The 20,888-nt window shown below is 43.7% G+C and overlaps 1 protein-coding gene across 1 annotated transcript; it reads left to right on the forward strand.

Annotated features, from left to right (window-relative positions):
• The first annotated feature begins 131 nt into the window (after positions 1-131).
• On the forward strand, positions 132-16,987 carry NOBOX (NOBOX oogenesis homeobox). The gene is made up of 9 exons (XM_071551466.1): positions 132-206; positions 2,818-3,519; positions 3,909-4,015; positions 4,523-4,641; positions 5,497-5,630; positions 12,769-13,018; positions 13,502-13,827; positions 15,870-16,178; positions 16,745-16,987. Exons 1-9 carry the CDS (start codon positions 140-142, stop codon positions 16,768-16,770), a joined length of 2,040 nt encoding a protein of 679 aa, XP_071407567.1. The 5' UTR covers positions 132-139; the 3' UTR covers positions 16,771-16,987.
• The last annotated feature ends 3,901 nt before the right edge of the window (positions 16,988-20,888 follow it).

The following is a 20,888-nucleotide window of genomic DNA, read 5'->3' on the forward strand; positions in this document are numbered from 1 at the left end:
GCTCTGGGCGCGGGCTCGGGCAGCCTCGCCACCTGGCCCAGGTGTCCCTGATGAGCCGGCCGGGCCCGGGGCAGGACGGAGCCCCGGGCAGGGCATTAACCGGGCCGGACAGGGCTGGGAGAGCCGCCGGCGAGCCGGGATGGACGGGGCAGGCGTGGACGGGCAGGAGAAGGAGCGAGCGGCCGGAGGGCTGAGTAAGGCTGATGGTAAGGGCATGGATAGGGGTTATTACAAGGATATGGGGAAGGGCAATGCCGGCTCGCGTTAATGACCGGCGCGAGGTACCCGACAATGAGCCTAATGAGTAGCCCTGGGGGAGGATATTGGCCCCTTGAGGCTGGTCCCTGGGTGCTCCGGCCAACATCACCCCCTGCCTCCTTCATCCCCTTCTATCTGGGACTCCTTGGAGTTTGGGGATGGTGGGCTGCTCGGCCCTCGTGTTCCCTCACTTGTAAAAAGCACCTGGGCGAGGGCTGGGTGCAGGTGCTTTTCCCTTCCTATCGCTCTGAGGGGCTCCTGCTGCCTCTGGGTTTCTTGGTTGCACCGTCCTCCTCTGCCCAGTTCTCCTCCACCTTGTATGGATGGACCTCTAAGGCTGTGGTTTCATCTGTGTGTGTGTATGTTCAGGTAGTTTTGTACCAAATGGCCCCCAAAACCTTAAAAGTCCTGTTGTGACAGTGCAAGTGGTTGGCTTGCCCTGAGAAATGTCTGAGGAGGTGGTTTTGAGAACGAAAAGAGGGCTTGGCTTCCTGCTCCTGGACCTTCAGCAGCTCAGGTGTTCCCAATTGTGTACGTCTGATGCTCCCAGGCAGTGAACATCTCTTCTGCTTAAGGTTATGTTTATCTCAAAGTGGGCCAATGTGATGTTCAGCCTGGTCTCTTGTCATATAAATGATAGGAGAAAGGAGTGGTTTGATAACTCCCTCTTTTTTACCATGAAGGCCTGTCTTTCTCTCCAGACTGTTTTCATTACAGCTCTTTTCCTTGCCAGTCCCAAGTTGCTGATAGGCCTTGGTAATATATTTTAGAAATAAGAGTGATTTACTTTCTCTTGAAGGAATGTTTCTGTAGATAATACAAAACTCTGATGTGTCCATTTCTGCTACAGATAGAATATACCTACATAAGACTTGGAAGTTTATTTTGTGTTGTTAACAAATACTGGTGTTTGTATTGAAAGAAGTAACACCCCTACTCAAATCAAAGCACTAAGCTGAAAATGCCATTCCTGATTTGAGGGGGTGGGTGAGTGACCGAATGGATGACGTGAAAATACTGAGTTTTTTTTCACATAATGTGTGAGATGAGCTAAGAGAGAGCAGGGAGGATGGTGGAAGAAGGAATTGTACAGCACAGAGCCAGACACTGCCTCGCTTGGTTCTTGACCCTCCCTATCAGGATATTTCATCTCATCTAACAGCAGTGGAAACTCTTGTTGCTTAACAAGATCAAATTATTATAGTTGCATAGTTTCCTGCTTCTGTTTCTTTCCCCTGCAACTAATTCTGTTCTCTTAATACTGTAAAAAGCAAGTTAGAAGGTCTTGGAACAACCTGGCATCCCCTCAATACTTGCATGAAGATTCTCCCATCTTACTGGCGTTGTGGGGCTCCTTCTTGATTAACAGTTTTTTCAGAAAGAAACACTGAGGTAGAAAGCAAATCCTTTATTTTGGCATTGCACTAATGTATGTAAGAGTAAAACAGAGTGAAATTTTAGAAATAGAATTATTTTTAGATCCTTTTCCTCACTAAAGTTAAATTACCAAGTTTCTCTACAAGCACATATAACTGAAATGCTGCCAAACTTTCCTGTCTCCAGACAGACAGACACATGGGTTTGGGTTTATTCTTTTACTTTCTACTCTTAAGTAATAATTTAAAAAAAAAATTAAGTTATCAGAAATCACAGACTCACACATTCTAAGACAACCAGCAGGTTTTTGGAACATTTTTTTGGAAATGTATATGCCACTTGGCATGCTTCTTTATTAGTCTGTTGCCTGTTTTAATTATTTCTTTTGTTGTGTTCTCTCTGACATGTCTTCTACTATTCAGTCTCCCTTATTGTAATGCAGTTTGTGCTTTTTTTGTTAAAATTGGTCGAACTTCTGCACTTACTTTTGTCTTCATCCAGCTATTTCATTCCCTACCTTGTAAGCCTGTTATTTGTAAGTGTGGCTGAAGCTGCAGAAAAATAATTTAAGGGAGTTATTGTCAATTAGTACAATTATTGCTTTTTGCTTGGTCAGCTTCGGTATGATAGAAAGATATAGAAATAAAAAGGTGATGACATTTGTCAGATAATCCCTGCTGACACAGTAGACCAGAATTTTGCTTGTGTCTTTCTTTTGCTCCTGTTTTTTTTTGCTCGTAGGTCATTGATTTTTGCTGTCTGTTGTTTCAGAGACCTCTGTTGTCCCCAGTGCTGTTTTCCCACTACTATATTTGTAATATGGAACCTTCCCTTTATTCTTTGTGCCTCGAATTACCTCTTCCTGTAGTTGACAGTACATCTTCATACTCAAAATGAGTTTTTCTCATTTTTATGTTTGAATATTTCCCTATTGACTGTATCAGGTTTTTTGCTGTTGCTTTCCTGGCAGGGCTCTGTCCTGGTGACAGTTTTTATGTTGAGCTCTCCACTTCTTGTCACTGTTTGGTGTCGTTGGTGTTTTCCTTCTCCCATAACTGAAACTCCCAATCCAGGCATGCCTTTTTCCTCATGCTATCCAGGCACATCTCACTTAGACAATATGCCTGTGGGGTGGGATATGAGTTGTTTTTTCATTTGTTCTTTCTTTTTTTTTCCTTATAGAGTGCCAGGATGAGGAGGAGGACACGTTGCTGAGTACAGAGCACTTTGTGGTGGATGCTGATGCTGCTGATGGCCGTGGCACAGGGAGCAGGGTGCTCTCTGCATTCCAAAGCACAGCTGTACAAGAAAAGCTTGAGGATGCCTTGGGAACAGACAGTAGGATCAGCTCTGTAAAGAAAGTGGAAGAAGATGGAAGAGACATTACTCTGCAGGCAACTGGGTCAGCTTCCCAAGACTCTGTGGTCCATGACAGCCAGCTGGACTCTGGCTCAGTGGGGCAGCTGTCCAATTTCTGCAGTGACATAAAATCTGTGTCCCCACTTGCTGTGGTTGGGTTGGCACAGGAGGCCACAGATCAGCTGGGGTCACATGAACACCATGAGAGTCATTACTCTGGTGGGACTCAAAAGGAGGCAAAGAAGAAAAAAAGTAGTGACAGAAGCGGAATGTGGACTGAGAAAGCACCGAGTGGAATCCCTGGAGCTCCCTGCTGGCAGGATGAGGGTGGCACAGCCACTCACAGATCATCCAGATGTGCTGCAGCCCAGCAATCCTACCAGGGCTCTTCAGTCCTGGAAGCCAGAAGTAGCCATGAGGCAACCAAGGAGGAGAATAAAGGAGAAAAGGAGAGAAAAGCCTTACTTGAGCATCCACACATTCTACCACCTGTGAGGAAGAAGGCTCGTACCTTCTACAGTGCAGGTACAGACTGGGGTATCCACTGGCACACAGGAACACTTGCAGTGCCAGTAGAACTGGTGTTTCCTTCCCCATGCTGGAGGCCCAGCATGGAGGTGCTGAGCTGTCCTAACTGGTACTGTACTGCATTCCACACCATTAGATGTGGGAAGACTTCTTCAAATAAAGTGTCTTACGTTTGAAGCATCACTAGCAATACTTTTGTTTTTCTTGCAAAAGAAGATTTTTGGGTTTTTTGTGGTTTACTTTAAAAAGAGTCTTTTATGCTGTTCATGTACCTTTAAGTATAGTAAGAATGTTCTGTTTTTTTCTACTTCCCTCTCCAGTTAATTTTTTTCTTGTTTTCTTATCACATTCTCCCTGTCTTTCTTTGAACAATGCACCATCTTTAGAGCAGCTAGAAGAGTTGGAGAAGATGTTCCAGGAAGACCACTATCCAGACAGTGAGAAGAGAAGGGAGATTGCAGCTGTGGTTGGTGTGACACCACAGCGAATCTTGGTAACGCCTGCGTGGGGGACAGTGCGTTCCATGCAGAAAAGGGATGGACAGGGAGTGGGGCAGGCAGGAGATGCTCATGAGTAACAGGGTAGAGACTGCACCTGCCACTGGTGACAAGAGGAGAACTCATAGGGGTGGACAGTGCTCAGCACTTCCCCAAATGGCCATGGAGTCTGGGGTTGCATACTGCATACCTTCCCATTTCCTAAGATGAACCATATAATAGGTAGATAGAAGAGGCTAAGGAGATCAGAGTTAATCTCTTTTTGTTTTGAAAATCATGGGCAACAAAGCAAATGGGTGTTTGGGGGTATCTTTCTGCTATTGTTTTTCTATTTGCAATGAATCATGCAGGTTCTCTCAAAGAAAGATTTCTTGAGGTTCCTTTCTGTAAAATAAAGGTTTCTGGCCTCACCTGTTGACGTGTGGAGGCAGTCACTGCTAATTCTGTGCCCCCCAGTGTGGATGTTTTCCATCCTGAATGCATCCTTTCTTTCCATTTATTAGGTCTGGTTCCAGAATCGCAGGGCAAAGTGGCGGAAATCGGAGAAGCTGAATGTGAAAGGCAGCAGCAATTATCCAACATCATCAGCTCTGTCGGTCCCCTCTGGGTCAGATGATTATGGGTGAGTGATCTACTCTGTTTTCTCATTTTTCCACAACAGATACCTAATGAATTAAATATTTTCTTCTGCCATTTCCCTTCTACGTTTAATCCTGGACCTTGGTAGCCTGTCAAATTTCTGGGCAAATGGTAGTGGACCCTCTTAGAAGAGTGTTTGAAAAAAGCATGTTGGAATTGCTGTGGCTGAAGTCATGTGGTGAGCAAGGGATGTGACAGAAAGGTCTATGGAATCACACCTTTATTTTATGTTTCTGTGAATGCAATGGTCAGGCACTTTGTGTGTACTTGGGAATTCTTTTAATCCAGTTCTTTTCCCACCATTGCTTTCCATTTTCATGGATTTTCACTTGGTGATAGAAATGGTGCTTGCTTTGATCAGTCTTACAAAGTCATGGGCTTCTTTGAAGAAATACAAGGTAGCCCCTTTCACAGGTAAGCAATGGACATTTACTGGGGGGAAAGGGAGTATCTGAGAGGATAGATGGTTTTCCAAGAGATAGTGAGTGAATGTGTGAGGGAAGAATTTAGTCTTCACAGGGACATATTTATGGCAATCTGGAGTGAGAGAACAAAAAGAGGGAAAATTAAGTGAAAGACTGGAGACAACCTGACTTATTTCATTGCACTGTCCCTGCTGCCTGTCCTACACTGATGACTTGGGTCTGCTTCCCCGAATACTATTGAGACAGCATTCCTTGCAATGTTTTTCCTTGCACTCCTAAGTCAGCCAGTGCTTTCTTTTTCCAGCTGGTAGTGATGTAGGATCTGCCAGTTGCAGGGTAGAAGAGTGTGTGTTTGGTTATAATGCCCTGCCTTGTCCTCTGCTCCATCCTCACACTCTTTGTTCCATCTCCAGGGCACCTCCACTGCCTGTGCCTCTGTTGCCTGATATTTCTTGTGACCAGTGTGCTGTGCAGGGAGGAAACACTTCATCGGGGAACTGCTCCAGCCTGCCTAGAGCATGTCCTGCACCTCTCACCTCTGCCTCAGGTGAGACCCCGATCAGCACAAGGGCTTTCCATAGCTACAGCATTAGCTGGTGGAGCTGGGACATTCCCAAACACTTCAGGGAAGGTCGTATGAATGCCCTGTGCCCTCAGTGCAAAAAGTAACACCAAGTCACTTGATCAGCCTGGAGAAGAGAAGGTTCTGTGGAGACCTCACAGCACCTTCCGGTATCTGAAGGGGCCTACAGGGAGTCTAGAGAGGGGCTTTACATCAGGAACTGTAGTTACAGGACAGGGAAATGGCTTCAAACTGAAAGAAGGAAAATTTAAGTTAGATGTACAGAAGAAATTCTTCCCTGTGAGGGTGGGCAGGCCCTGGCACAGGTTGCCCAGAGAAGCTGTGGCTGCTCCATCCCTGCAAGTGTCCAAGGCCAGTTTGGATGGGACTTTGAGCAGACTGGGCTAGTAGAAGGTGTCCCTGCCCATGGTAGGGGGTTGGAACTGGATTATCCTTAAGGGCTCTTCCAACCCAAACCTTTGTATGATTCTGAGTATAGTAGCTCTGCTAACTGAGTCTCTGCCAGTCATGTACCAGCCCAGTGGTGCCTGTCTGATAATGCTGGAGCCAAATTTGCAGTCCTTGTTTGTGTCCCAGCCCAAGCCAGCAAGGAATTCTGAATGTATTTAATAGGGATAAATGATTGGGGCATTCTTCCATAATGGCTGTTTGACACTGCTCCTGCTGCTCTAAATGACAATAAAAGGATTACTCTGGTTATGATGATCCCCATGGCAGATACACGTCCCATATTCTGTTTTAGATGGAAACATTCTGGCTACGACCTGGGCCAAGTGAGCTGCGTGAGGAAGGTGCACCATTCAAACTGTTGGTCTTGTAGAGGCTCAATGCCTTTAAATGTCCAAAGAGGGTTCCTTGGCTTCTCCAGGCAGTGAAATTTCCCATTTTGTGCAAGACCTGGAGAGAGGGAGACTACCTGAGTTCGCACCTCATGCTGACTTTGGTCTCTGTTGCAGTGGAGTTGGAAGTCAGTGGGGTGTGCTGTTTGACCAGGGTTCTACCTGAACTCTGCTTAAAGATTGGTGGACACTCAAGACAGAGTTTGTTCAGTTGTTTATTCATGTGGAGTACCAGAACATTCCTTGGAGTCAGGAATGCTCCTTAAAGCATTTCTTATAAATGTTTATATTTCCAAGTTGTCAGAATTTGAAAAAGTTTCCAAAGTGATGAGGACCTCACTGCTTCCTTTAGGGATGGATATTCCAAGCAATAGATGTGCTGACAAATGGTACTACTATGTGCATTTTCCTTCTTCCCAGTGTAATTCAATCATTGGAATTTCGTGCTGTCATTTCTGACCCCTCATTTTATTCTAAATATATCAGTATTTAGTTATCAGTATTAAGGCCAATTCTTGCAACTCCTTTTCTAATAATGAGTAGTCTTTTTTTTGAATAGTGCTGGTGCCTTAAAAGTGCTTTGGCACTGTAGGAAGCAACTATAAACTTGTATCAATAAGCTTTGAATGCTAATAAATACTATGCTAAAATTATGTAATTGAGTTACTTTCTTGATAACCTAATTTAGTGTTTCTGTCACTAAAATTTGCTGGTCATCCTCTCAAGACAAGGGGTACTTTAGTCAATCCTATGGCCTGTTTAAACAATAGGACTGTAATTCACGTAGTTCTAGTTTTTTCACTTCTTGCAGCTGAGTAAATATGGTCTAAGTATTTGAATAATTCACTGCTTTCCAGAGTGATGAAGCAATGCAGGCTGTTGAGCCCTGTATTTAATTAGATAAAGATGAGGGTTTAGCAAAATAATTCATTTAAATGAAACAAATCTAATATCCTATGCTTTAGGAACCTCTCCTGGTTCCTGAAACACATCTGCAGATGTGCTGTTTAGTCAAGAGAGAATATCATAGGATCATAGAATGGTTTGAGTTGGAAGGATCTTAAAGACCATCCAGTTCCAACCCCCTGCCATGGGCAGGGACACCTTCCACTAGCCCAGGTTGCTCAGAGCCCCATTCAGCCTGGCCTTGGACACTTCCAGGGATGGGACAGCCACAGCTTCTGTGGGCAACCTGTGCCAGGGCCTCCCCACCCTCACAGGGAAGAATTTCTTCCTAATATCCAATCTAAACCTATTCTCTTTTAGTTTGAATCCATTTTCCCTGTTAGATATGTCTGTTGGAGAAAGAAAGTTTCATTCAGGGATGTGATCTTGTCCTCTGCACTGAGCCATTTCTTTCTGGGGAATCTGCACACTGGGATGCAATTCTCCATATGAAAAATACAAGCAGTCTTTCTGGTAGGAGAGAAAGGTCCCATCTGAATTCCTGGTGCAAAGTGTAAGGAAGAAAAAAGGCAAGTGGATGTCCCTGAGAATGAAATGAGTATGTGAAAAATGAGTGATAACTCTGTTTTTACTGCTGGAATCCTTTCTCCTTGCTGCTGACTGCCCCCTGTTGTATTTGCTGTGTGTGCATCCAGATTTTAGGAAACACGGGCTTCCTCTGCTTGTCTGAAACCCCTGTCTTTGGTGACAGGGATGCATGAAAGCGAGAGTGCACTTCCTTCCACTAGATCTGTTTGAGGGAACAAGCTTCCCCTTGTTCTCTTTAAATCCTGTTGGGCAAGTAGTAATGCAATCTATTTGTGTCATCTAAGGCTGGTAAATACCTTCCAGATACAGATCTGTTTGGAGGGAGGAAAAAATAAAAGTGTCTTTTTAAGTTACTTTTCAGAAAAGTGGACGTGTTTTGCTAGTGCACACGAAGTGTGAGGCTTGGGGATTGGTTTTGGACCTGGTTGCCTGAGGGAAGGAAGGAATATAGTCTGGGTAATGAGCAACAGGATGCTCTCTTTGTTTATGAAACCACCCTGCCCTCCAAGTTTGTTCAACTGTAATCAGACGAAAGGTAGAAGTCCTTAAAATTACATTCCTACAAGTCATGTGAGAATTGGTGTCTGGGCAAGGTAGAGACCTCAGCTGGTGCACTCTTTGAGGGAAAAGACTGAAGTTTGGTGTAGAGAGTCCTCATAGAAGAGAAATCTGCAGGGCACAATGGCACAGAAAGCTGCAGTTGCAGTTTTGCCTTGCTAGATGCAGAGTAACACACCTATGGGGAATGAAACAATGAAATCTGCTCTTTTGTTACCTAGCATTGCATAGGCAGGATTTTCTCTTTAAGAATGAATGCTAAAAGTGAAACAGGGAAAATGAAAGACAATGTGACCTGGACTCAATCAGTAAAAAACGCTGGCCAAGAAATAGGGCCGTACAGGGACATGCAGGGCTGTTTCCCTTATTAGAGTATCTCAGAAAACTAAGGAGACAAAACTTGGATAGGAAAAAATCCAAACTAACCAGAGTAAAATAAAAGAGGGAACAAAGAAATAATTGAAAAAGCTATCAATTTACAAGGCAAACTCAATTGCTTTGTAATATCCCTCATGGACGTTTTCAGCAAAATAATTTGTGACCTGTGCATTGTGGTGTAGTTGTGCCCATAGATTGTGACCTGCTGGGTGTCTGTTCTGGTGCTTTCCTTGGTACAGCCACTTTAAGCAGGACAAGAAAATTATTTAAGTCCATGAGAACAGTACAATCTGCTCCCCAAGACCTTTGGAGAGTGTTCAGTGCTACCTTTTCCATTGTTTTTCATTGCTCTGGCCAATACTTCTGACTGTTGGTTTGTGGGTTCTTTTTTGTTAATGTCCCACTCTTTTTTCCAATTCTCCAAAGTTGATTTATAGATTCAGTGAGTTGTAGTTTTGCTGGGCAACTTGAAATTAATGGATTTTTTTTGACACTTGCAGTTTTTTAAAGTTTTTCTTGTTTTCCTGAGATTTCTTGCTGATATGTATATCTGTGATTCATTGACTTAAAGCATTGGCTTATGCTTCCTTTTGAGTTAATCCTTTAGAAAGAAAAGTTCCTCTGGTTTGTCAGAGAAGATTTTTCTGCCCCACTGGTGATTTTGCAGGAAATCCTTTGTTTCATGTGACTGTATTGTGAGGACACCAGTCAGGAGCCCAGCTTGTGCAGGTAACTCTTGAGCAAAGAGCAAGGTGGTTATTCACTGGTGGAGATAAAATTGTAATGGAAGTCTTGGGAGTAGTTGGATGATCTGTCAAAGAACAGTAAATAAAAGGGCAAGCTCTAATGATTTCACTCACAGGATTCTGGCTTTGAACAAAGTACTGTAAAGTTGATGATGTGTAGCTGACATGGCAGGCAGGAATCTTTTGGAACAAGTGGTGGGTTCTTACCTACTGAAAATCCAGAAGAGGATCAGACTGATGGGCTTCTCAAAGCAATGCAATTAGTAACTGAATTGGTTCATTGATCAACAACCCAATTAAATGAAGAAGCCATTGCTCCTAAGTTTGATTAATATTTTTTCTACTTTCAAGAAATCAATTGCATGAGAAATGTGTTTTCTCCTAATTTCAAGAAGAGGATGTATTTCTGAAAAGCTTTGTGATTGCCTTTAATGTCCCAATAAAGGCTATAATTACACAAATTAATCCAAGAAACTGGATTCATCAGTGTATGACATAAAGGCTTGTGAAACTAGGCTGTTGTCAATTCATGGACATGACTCCAGGACAGGCCTCAGTCTCCTTCACAACTCGTGAAAGACATCCCAGTCATCCCAACAGAAAAACACATCCATTTCTGTTCATTTAAGACTCTGTCCCACTCTTTTGGAGCTTTTTGCACTGAGGAATGGATCTCTGAACACTGCCAGGATGCTGAGGAAGCAGCTGTAGTAGAGGTAAGGCAGCTGTGCAGCCAGAGACTTAGAACAGACAATCTTGAGTTAAGAAATGTGTCTTAAGCAGGACTGGTTCAGAGATCTGAAGCTGCAAACTATTCCATTGCTCTCCAGAAATTCCCAGGATTGTCTCATGGATTAAAGACCCAGAAGTAATGGAAGTGATAAACAAAAATCCTGCTATTATATTCCCATGTTCCCTGGAAAGCCTTCTGAGATTCTCTATCTCTCTACATCACTATCAGGAAGAGCATCTGAATGGCAAAATGTAGGTATTATATCAAGCCAATTATCAGAATTCTCCACTGAACAATTCTGGAATCCTCTGTAAGCATGCCAGATTAAGCAGATAGTGCTTCTCTGAGAATTGCTACTGTTTTTGTGGTTTTATTCAGAAGACACAATTTCAATGTCTGTCTTAGAAAGGACAGAGAAGCAGAGGAGTGTTTGGAAAAGCCTGAACCAGCTCTTTGGAGGCTGAGGGTGTCCCTTCACAGTCTTGTTGCCTGGGGGCCCTATTGCCATGACCCACAAGGATTATCTGCATTAAGTATTTCAAATATGTGAAAAAACAGAACTTAATTTTTAGTTGGTGGGAAAGTGGGATTAGAAGTGATTTCCTGGGCTGCTTGTATTCATCCTGAGATAGACTAGTGCCATCTGCAGAAGAGCTCATCCTCCTGTCATAACTGAGCTGAAGCTGTACCTGGATATAGACTGGTTTTCAGGTAAGTTGTGTCCCACATGGGACGTGCTGTTTCATAATGTTTGTGTGAACATTCTGAGACACAGTGGTTAGGAGGACCAGTGCAAATGAAGGTTTTAAAAAAATCGGGAGAAATCTTCAGTTTCTTTTCTGGCTAAGCTACTTTGATTTGTGAGGACATTAAATATTGTCATGGCTGGTGCCTTGTTGTGTAGGAGTAGATCTGTGCCATGTCAAAAACCAGGAATGGGACAGGTACATCATAGATACAGCCTGACATGGATAAATAGTATGTTCAAACAGAAAAAAATAAATCACTGAGAATTGCATGGGCATGTGTATGCTTTGGAGATGCCATCCTAGGTCTTGCTCCAGTGTTCTAAATGAGCCCAAAATCAGGGCTATTGAAACTTGGAAAGTTTTCATTGAAACATCGTGATTCCCTCTCTCCATGGTTGCAGGGAGAATGTGGAGAGGATGCAGTAAGAGAGACGGAAATGCACAGCACACTGGGGGATCTAAGAAACAGTACTGTGAGGTGTTGAAGTGGAATCTCCTCATCAGCTCTCTGGGCTTGCATTCCAAAATTCTCTAAAGCTGCTAATGCTTGCTGTGGCATCTTTAGGTTTTATGCTTAAGGCCTTTGATTCACACCTGTGGAATGCATTTGATGTTACCCTGTATGCCTACAAGGGTGAAGTACAGCTGTAAAGTCTCCCTGCCAGTATTTTTCCCTAAAAGCTTTACTATGAGTGGGACTAGACCAGCTTTACCTGAACAATTGGTGATATTTTCTCTTGCCTACCTCATCCTTGTGCTGATTCAGCCTAGCTAGGCTTGAACTTGTCCTGCACACTTGATTGGTTACACTTGTGAAGAGAGAAGTAATTTGCTAATTGCTATAATAAAAGTAAATCTTGTTCTCCTGCCCCATGTGGAAGCTTCTTGAACTTCTGTGTAGGTTATTACTCTGGATCACCAGCATACGTGACTCTGACCTTTAGTGTCCTCTATTGTCCTCTTTCCACAGAGGCTGTTCTGTAAGAAACTGTTCCTCTCTTATTTTCCAGCAGTGCCTGAGGTCACCAGACAAGATTCTAGCAACCAAAAGATGTTGGTTTCCTTTTCCATCTCCAAGCTTCTTTTTCCCAAAGACCTTCAGCTGACATTCTGCTCTTTTAATTTTTGTTTTTGGCATGACTCATCAGAGGCCAAACCAGGAGTGAAAATACAGTCAAAACAATGACAGTGGATGTGGATGTGCACATTTTTGTTTCTTTCGAAGCACAGTTAGATTTTTTTCAAAAGGGTAATCTGTTCAGCACTCTCCTCCCAGAGGAGATGGAAGATGACTGGGGAATCATTGCTGGCTGTTTTCCAGGAAGTATTTTGCTTCACTTGGCTGCCTTCTTGAGAGCTGAATGAATATAATATGCAGAGACTGAAATCATGAAGGTAATTTTATTTAGCCAATAAACATCATCCTGTCTTCCAGAGAGCTTGATACTACTTCTTGTGCTTCTCCACAGCTCACTTTTATTCCCACCAGTTAATGTCAAATGGCATCTTGCTTTTCTGTTCTGCTCCTCTCATCATTCCCTCTGCTTGCTCCTGTTCATTTCTGCTATGCCAGCACAGTGTGACAGTCTCTCTCTTTATTCACAGCCTCCTTGGTGGGAGGAACGGTGGCAGCTTGTGAAGCTGAACTGACGAAGGCATTGCCACAGCTCAGCTACAATTCCAGCTCAGTGGAGTGTTTCCCAAGCCTTCACAGCCCTCCTCCCATCCGCAGGGCTACCGACCTGTCCTTGAAACCCCACAACCCTATTGTTCCTTTGGTGCTGGACACTCCCAGCTTGTCCACTCAGGAAAATGGCTCCAGGGAGGCCTTCACTTACAGCTTCCAGAATCAAGGGTAGGAACAGATGAGAATGTCTTTGAGGGAGGTGAAAAAGCAAAGCCTGGCAGAAGCCTTGGGAGGGTGAATGTGGGACATGGGACAAGGAATTAGGTGGGAGCATAAATGGAAAGTGAGGAGCAGGGGTGACAGTGGAGCATGAAAAGCTGCATGATGTGCATAATGGGACAGGGCACCTGCTGTGAGACACGTGATACCTCTGGTCAGAGTGCTTTCGGAGTTGCATGCCTGTCAAGGGAAAGAGAGGATGTTTCAAACTTTAGGGTGTGCTTTCAAGAGTGGGAAGATAATCCCCACTAACTACCATTGGTCAGGAATCTTGCTGTGAAATCACTTGGTTCAAGGGGTTTCTGTTGCCTTTGTGCTGTGCCTGGCATTTGGGAAGAAGGGTTGGCAATAAGCAGTTGTTTATTGTCCAGGTTGTTGTAGCTGTTGACCCTACTTTAACGTCTGGATTGCCCCTCTCCTTGCTCCCTGCAGCTTCAGTTCACCAGTTTCCTGCCATTACCCCGAGCAGCTGGAGCCAGCAGACAACCTGGAGACCATGTACTGCCAGGAGGTCATTTACCAGCTGTCCCAGTATTTCCAGCAGCACCAGCTCTCCCAGTTCTACCATCTGCCAGGTCACTTGGCCACCAATGAGCTCTCCAGTGACCAGCTCCCTCCTCCAACATACCCTGAGTCCCACCCAGCTTTCCTGGCCTTACCTGGTAACAGTGGAGCTGTAACTTATGGAGCTGCACAAGGCTATGGGGAAAACCACATGGGAGGACAGCTCATGCCACAGCAGCCAAGTGGAAACTCAGGTAAACTTCTGAAATTTTCTGTCATCTGGAGTAAGTAAACAATACCCTGAAACACTCGGGGTGACCAGTGGTTTTACTGATGGCTGTGACAGAAAGAAGAAATGTGTATGTGCAAATATATATACCCACATTTTTTTTCCTAATTTATTTGTATGCTTGTTTTTTAAAGTGCTGAGTGACCGACCCATTCATTTGAATCAAAAGTTACTCCACAGGTTGCACATGTCAGAAAAAGCATTAAATGTGAAGGTATTAGGTGGTGCAGTGGCTTTTATCTGGACTGGAGAACTAACTTTTCCAGGAGTGTGCTGTTGTGCAGACGAATATGCCTTGGGTGTATGTGGGTGGGAATCAAGGCAGCAAAGTGGAAAAGGTGCCACAGCAAGTGGAATAGTTGGAAGCAGCAAGAAAAACAGGCTTCTCGCTCTGTTAGGCTTCTGCAGAAACCAGTTTAAAATCACGTTTCATATCTTTGGGTACTGCAAAAGAAGAGAGAGACAGAAGCCAGCAAAGTATGGATACAGAGTCTTTCTTTTTCACCACTTAGGTTAAGGAACTTCTACATAATTTTCTAAAAAGTGACAGTGTAAGAATTGTTGGTCTCTTTGTTTTGTGTCTGGGCTTTGTATTTGGAAGTTATTCAAGCCCAAGTATAATCAAATTGTAAACTATTGCAGTTAATTTATGTGAACTGTCAGGTTTGTTATATTAAGTTGACAGTCCAAAAACTGTATCTCTTGTCTTATCGCATAAGAGGATAAAGTGTTTCAGACCACAGATGCTGCTGCTGGTTTTGTACCAGTCTTGTGGACCTTGCCAGGCAGGGAAGTCTGACTCAGACTCTGACTCACAGCAGGCTGCAAGCTGGCTCATGTTCCCATTATCCTGCTGACATTGTCCAGGCCAGGTTGGCAGCACCCAAGCTATCTGGCACCCTTGGTCTGGCTCCCCTCTCTGGTTTCAAGGCATAATTATTATTTTCAGTCGTTCTTCAGTCTGAAGCGCCAGGAGTAATGAGAGGACTTTGTCCCAGTGCACCAAATTAACATTTTTATAGCATGATGCCAAAATGTGTGTTGCCTTCTTTGAGGCATGTTGTGTGAGCAGAAAGGGGTGAGAAAAGGTGCAGGCTGATGAAGCTGAAAGATTGTTGAAGGAACAGAGGTAGAGTTGATATTCTCTTATTCTGCCCAGGGCACAATCAGCAGTGCATGGCTGTTCTGTTCAAGAAAGGGATCTTACGACTGGTACACAGCAGGGATGACCAAGTTCATGGAATCACAGAATGGTAGGGGGTTGGAAGGGACCTTAAAGACCGTCCACTTCCAACCCCCTGCCATGGGCAGGGACACCTTCCACTAGCCCAGTTTCCTCAGAGCCCCATCCAAACTGGCCTTGGACACTTCCAGTGATGGGGCAGCCACAGCTTCTCTAGACAACCTGTGCCAGGGCCTGCCCACCCTCACAGGGAAGAATTTCTTCCTAAAAAGGTTCCAGGTTCAAAAGTGCAGTGGGCAGGGAACCAATCTGTCAGTGCAGACACCTGTGAGTCTTACTTCAGTGTGTAAGCAAGTGAGTAGCTTAGTTTGATAATAGATATTACTTAACAATACATTCCTGGTTCCTAGATTGCAGCTTTTATAAATGAAACATTAAACATCCAGCTTATGCTTGGCAGAGCTGGAAACTCTTGGAAAATAGGAGCAGAGAAAAAAAAATGGGGCATGGGTGTCTCTATCATCATTACAAACACTCAGGATCAGTGCTGAGTGGCATCATGATTTTTTATTATTTTAGATTATAGCAATGCTATGAACATCCTAATTTTTCCTTTTAAGAACTATGTTTTGGATAAATACACTGCAGTGTAAACAGCAAAGTGATGCTTCATATGTGTGTGGTGTCTGCTGTGCTGCAGAAACCAGGAGGGCATGACTCCAATACTGTGTTTGCACTGAGAAAAGCACAACATGCACGTATTTACAGAGACATGCTGCTGTTATTTTCATTACTCTGTCTTTTCTTTGATACTTTCCGCTCAGCAGACATCACTGCCTATCAGGCTGTCCCCTGGAGTGATTTCTACATGCAGGGAGCTCCATTCTCAAATCAGCAGCAATCCCAAATGCCATTTGCTAGCACGGCTGAAGGACAGTACTTCACAGAGCCATACCTTCCTCAAGTGCCCAACGGAACAGCACTGGAATCCATGCCACAGGCTGCAAACCAAAAGGAAGGGACACCACCAGACCAGAGTTCATACCAGAGCCACCAACCGGAGTCAGAGTTGGCATCGCTTGCTGAAACAGAGGATGCAGAGAGTAGCAGCACGAAAGGAGACACCATTGTTGGTAATGGAAAGGCTGATGTTTTTATTGTTTTTTGGAGAAGGAAGGAGTTCCAAGACAGCACTAGCTCCTCAGAATGCAGGATCGAAATTCTGGCATGAATGGGAATGGAACTTCCATTTTTCTAGGCTGCCATCTGAGGCAAATCCCATTATCCCATGCCTGTTCTTAGATTCATCTCTTTGCAGAAATGGGGGCTTAGGACAGAACCTTCCACCTATTTTACTGACTTCTATCTGAGACACCATCTGTTGTGAGCTGCACAGGACTGATTATTTCTAAGATTTCCAGAGGTATAAACACCTCTCTTCAAGGCAGAACTTCTTCAGCATGAGGTGGGGAAAAGGGAAGGGAAAGCTTTCTGTCTGGATTTCCATTTTCAGGCTTTTATTTTGGAAATAAAATTGCCCTACTCTAGAATTGTTGAAAGGTGTCATATGCCTTAAATATTCTATGAGGTGTATAGGGATGTGTGTGTCTAATTTTGAAATATAAGACATTTGAAAAATTCAAGGTATTTTATGTCGTGAAATCACATTTTCTTATGAATCTATTTGGTCTATTTACAGAAACTAAAGAAGAAACTAAAGAGTGATGCTGCTCTCTGAGGAAAAAAAAAAGAGGAAACATTGCCATTTTAAACTCTGAAAAATAAGAAGAGTCAAAAAGAGAGACAAGAATAATAGTATTTGCAACAGAAGCGCTTTTTATTTCTTTGTTTTAGTTGTATTTTTTTTTCTCGTGGCCATGATTATTTTCCTGCTGAGGAAAGAAGCAGGGAAATTTCCATCAATAAAAGCTTCTGGTCTGTGTTTGTTGGGGTTTTTTTTGTTTTGCTTTGTTTTTTTCAAATCTTCTGACATTATTCTTCTTCATAAATTCTAATCTTGAGGAGCCCACATACAGGAAAGAGCTGATATAGGCCCCAGAGTTCCAGGAGTGGAAATTCCAGGTCATGCAACAGTCAGAAGGTGTGGCTGCTATCCTGGAATACAGGGGAAGAGAGCAGAGGAAGAATAAGATATGGGCAAAGCAGGGGAAAGAACACCAGCAACTACACCTAATTTTAGGGACTCCAGACAGTGAAAGAAATGTTGGAAGCCCACCACTAGTTTGGTGTTTTCTAGCCTTAAATGACTTGGAAAAAATTATTTTCACTGTAAAACTATAACAATAAAGAGCTGCAAAACTGTAACTATAAATGCAGTGTAACCAGCCCCCTCTCAGTTATTAATTGGTTTAGCATCCCATTTCAATCAATCTATTTGATCTTGAATCTGTTGTCTTGAGTCCTGGGTTACCTGGGAAACAAAATAGGTGTCTGAAATCAGTTGTCAGTGGCAAAAGCAGAGGACTCCAGTGAAGAGGTTGTTTACTCTGGTACAGAAACAGAGCTGCAGTCCCTAAACTCCATGGTTCCCAAAGGATCTGTAACCACCTGCGTGTGGGGGATGTCTAAAATGTGCCTCTCCCTGTGTCTTTGTGGGGAAAGTAGGAAGATGGACATGAATTTCCTTTGCTACTTTGCTTTATATTTACAGTGATCTGGGTGCCCCTCTTGCATCTTGTGAAATTAAGCATTACCACGTCTTTTGTTTCAATTTCTCTGTAGTCTGTCCACAGAGAGTGTCTGGCAACAGCTGAATGCTGCAGCTCCCCTCCTTTTTCTTTCTCCTGTGTCCTGTAAAATACTGCGCTATATCTGGCAATGGCTGAACACTGCTGGAAGACTAAGCAGTATAGACAGGGACAGATTTACATCTTAAATGTACAGATTGATGTGGATATTCCAGAATTTCCATTTCCTAGAGCAAAAGCTAATTCTTGTCTGTAATAAGCTGAGAGTCACTGGGCATGCACATTAGTTCACACTTGTTTCACTCATCCACAGCTGAACTGCCTAAAACAATATTTCCAAGAGGTGTTAATAAAAGTTTTCATTGGGATCACAAGTGCACTTTGAAAGCTGTTAGTGGTAGTGACAGCAGAATTCCTCATAGCTGGGAATCCTGCCTGGATCCAAACCCAAGCCTTCCAGGAGATGAAGAGGATAAAACCAGTGGAATGCCCATTCTCTTACAGTAAAGAAGAAAATAATTTAGTGTCCATTTTGAGAAGCACTCATTTTCAGAACTATGCCTTTTGCTCTGGTGCCAGGGTCAGGCAGCCAGTTTGCATCTTCTGCCCATGGCATTCCCCAGAAAAATGATATTTGGCCACTCTCATCACTAAGTGCTAGGTGATACAATCTCAAAAGCTTTAGGGGTTTGAGCACAGTCAAATTTTTGAAATGGCCAACCCTTTGTGATTCAGCTTTGGGGTAAAACATAGACTTGTCTGGGAATGGTTTGAGTGGAATGGTCCAATTCCTTTCCATGCTTGTACCTTAAACTTGGCAGGTTCAATGGGGCTTAAAGTTTTGAATTGACATTTCTCTCCTGTCAGAAAGAGGAGGAAAGGGGAGGGTACCTGAGAGTACTGCAAATTACTTGTAGTGGAATTAGTGTTGCTCAAATGGGTTCAAGCCTCTGTGGTTTTATTATTTTCTTTTCATGTTAAGTCTCAAGAAGTCTCACTTTGTTAGGGTGGGCAGGATCAAAATTCCCAATGCCATGGCTTTCTGACTGTGGCACTCCCTCTTTGGAAAGAGAGAGTTTTTTTGCTTCTATATCATTATTTGAACTGGAAGTGCCAAGCCAAGAAGTCAGAGACTTGAAATGAGACAGACTTGCTGCAAACAGCTGTGTGCAAAAAGCTGTGTGTGTCATTGAGTGCTACTGGGACTTTTTCAAGTTGTTTTTCAAGGTGGAAAGCCGAATTGTGGATGTATTTGTATTGGACTTGAGCAGTCCCATGGCTTTAAGGCTGGAAATGAGAGGGAGGTTATTGTCACAAACTTGTTTCCATAGAAGGAAAGCAACTGTAAAGTTTTGTCCAGTTCTCCAAAGTGTGGCTCTTCTGCTGAAAAATACATGTATGGGTGTGTCTATCCTCTTTATTGCATATTTTAACATAATTAAAATTTGAAAGTACACACATATGCATGTCCATCCCCTATATGGCATATTTTAGCATAATTAAATTTTTAATTTCTGCTCCTTCTAAACAGGTAAATTTGTTATATTAACCATTTCCTATGTGCCTTGGCCAGCAAGTAGACATTATTTTCTACAGACGAGTCCTGTTTTATGTGGTGAGAGCACATAAACTCTCAGGAACTAACTTTCTGATTTTAGTCAATGAGAGAAATCTTTCCTTACAGGCTTCTTAGTTTCTGTAAAGTGGGATACATTAGCAAGTATCAATATTAATTCAGTTTAATAGCAGAATGTCTTGGTTTGAGATAAGCAACTGCCAACCCCCCCAAGCACAGAGAGAAAAGCCTCCCTCCTAACACCAGGGAAAGGGAGGAAAAGAGAGGGGAAAGAAAAAAAAAACACTTCAAACTGCATTTATACTAAATCTACATATATTTTTTACAGAAAGAAAGAGACAATTAGAAGAGAGTACAAATATACACTCACACAAGTCTACAACAACAAGTTCCCCACCTCAACTTCTTAACAAACTCACAAATTCTACTGTCTTAACTACACATTACTTAAGAAGAAGCTTATTCCCCAGGGAGACAAACCCAAGCAGAAAGGAGAGACCCAGAACAACACATTTTACTTTCCTGAGGTACCCTGTGAGCCAGTGGTGGGCCTGGTCCTCTCCATCCCCCCTGGGACAGCATCGTGCGTCCTCCCAAGAGGAGGGCTGAGAAGCGACTGCCTTAACCACTCCCACACTGGTTCCTACTTCCCTGGAGATGATGCCATAATGTGGTATGGAATACAAAATTACTGTCTAGAAGAGGTCAGCTGTTAGCTCAGCCCAGCTCAAGTCAGCTGACAGCTTCGGCCTAGTCCACACTTCAGAGCCCAAATCTAGAGCCACCTAGGTGAACCCATAACATTCTCCACCCCTTATTCCATACCATATTATGTCACTCATATCTTAGGTTCTCATGCTTAAACACTCTTTGCTTTTCCAGGGCTGTTTTCCACCCCTCCATAATGTGGCTAAGAGTCCATTAGGATGGGGTAGATATTTCAGATGGGAAAAAAGCAGGCCAACTCAGGTCATCTTATCTGATGGTTCATGTCTTTCAGTAGGGTTACCATCCTCTCTTCAGGAGTCTCTAGTTTCCCACTGGGGTTAAAATAGTGTTCACAGTCAGATCCACCCCTTGGCCTCATCCACCTACAGGTGGCCTGAGGCATCATAGGCCCATTGAGCCAGGAACAACCCTCCCCCAGCCAGTCCAGGGTGTGATGTTCTTCATCGGCTCGGCTCTTGGGCACATCAACACTCACACGACGGGTTTTTAAAGATTCAACTCAAACGGCAGTGTCCCACCACACATCAACAGCTTACGCAGGCTTCTCTTCATGTCTTTCTCCTCGGTCACACAGAAGTACTACAGTTCACCATGTGACCCATCCCCCTTTGCAGCAGTCCTTAACAGCTTTGGCAGCCTCGGAAGCAGCCCCGACAGCAGCACAAGCAAACAGCAGAGGCAGGAGCAGCCCCAGTGGCTCGCCAGCCCTGGCTCGCTTGCAGCCCTGGCTTGGCTTGCAGCCTCTCACGGCTCGCGGCCTCTCACGGCTCACAGCCTCTCACAGCTCACAGCCTCTCACGGCTCGCGGCCTCTCACAGCTCACAGCCTCT

This window comes from Pithys albifrons, chromosome 3, assembly GCF_047495875.1.
Source record: "Pithys albifrons albifrons isolate INPA30051 chromosome 3, PitAlb_v1, whole genome shotgun sequence".
Lineage (NCBI taxonomy): Eukaryota > Metazoa > Chordata > Aves > Passeriformes > Thamnophilidae > Pithys > Pithys albifrons.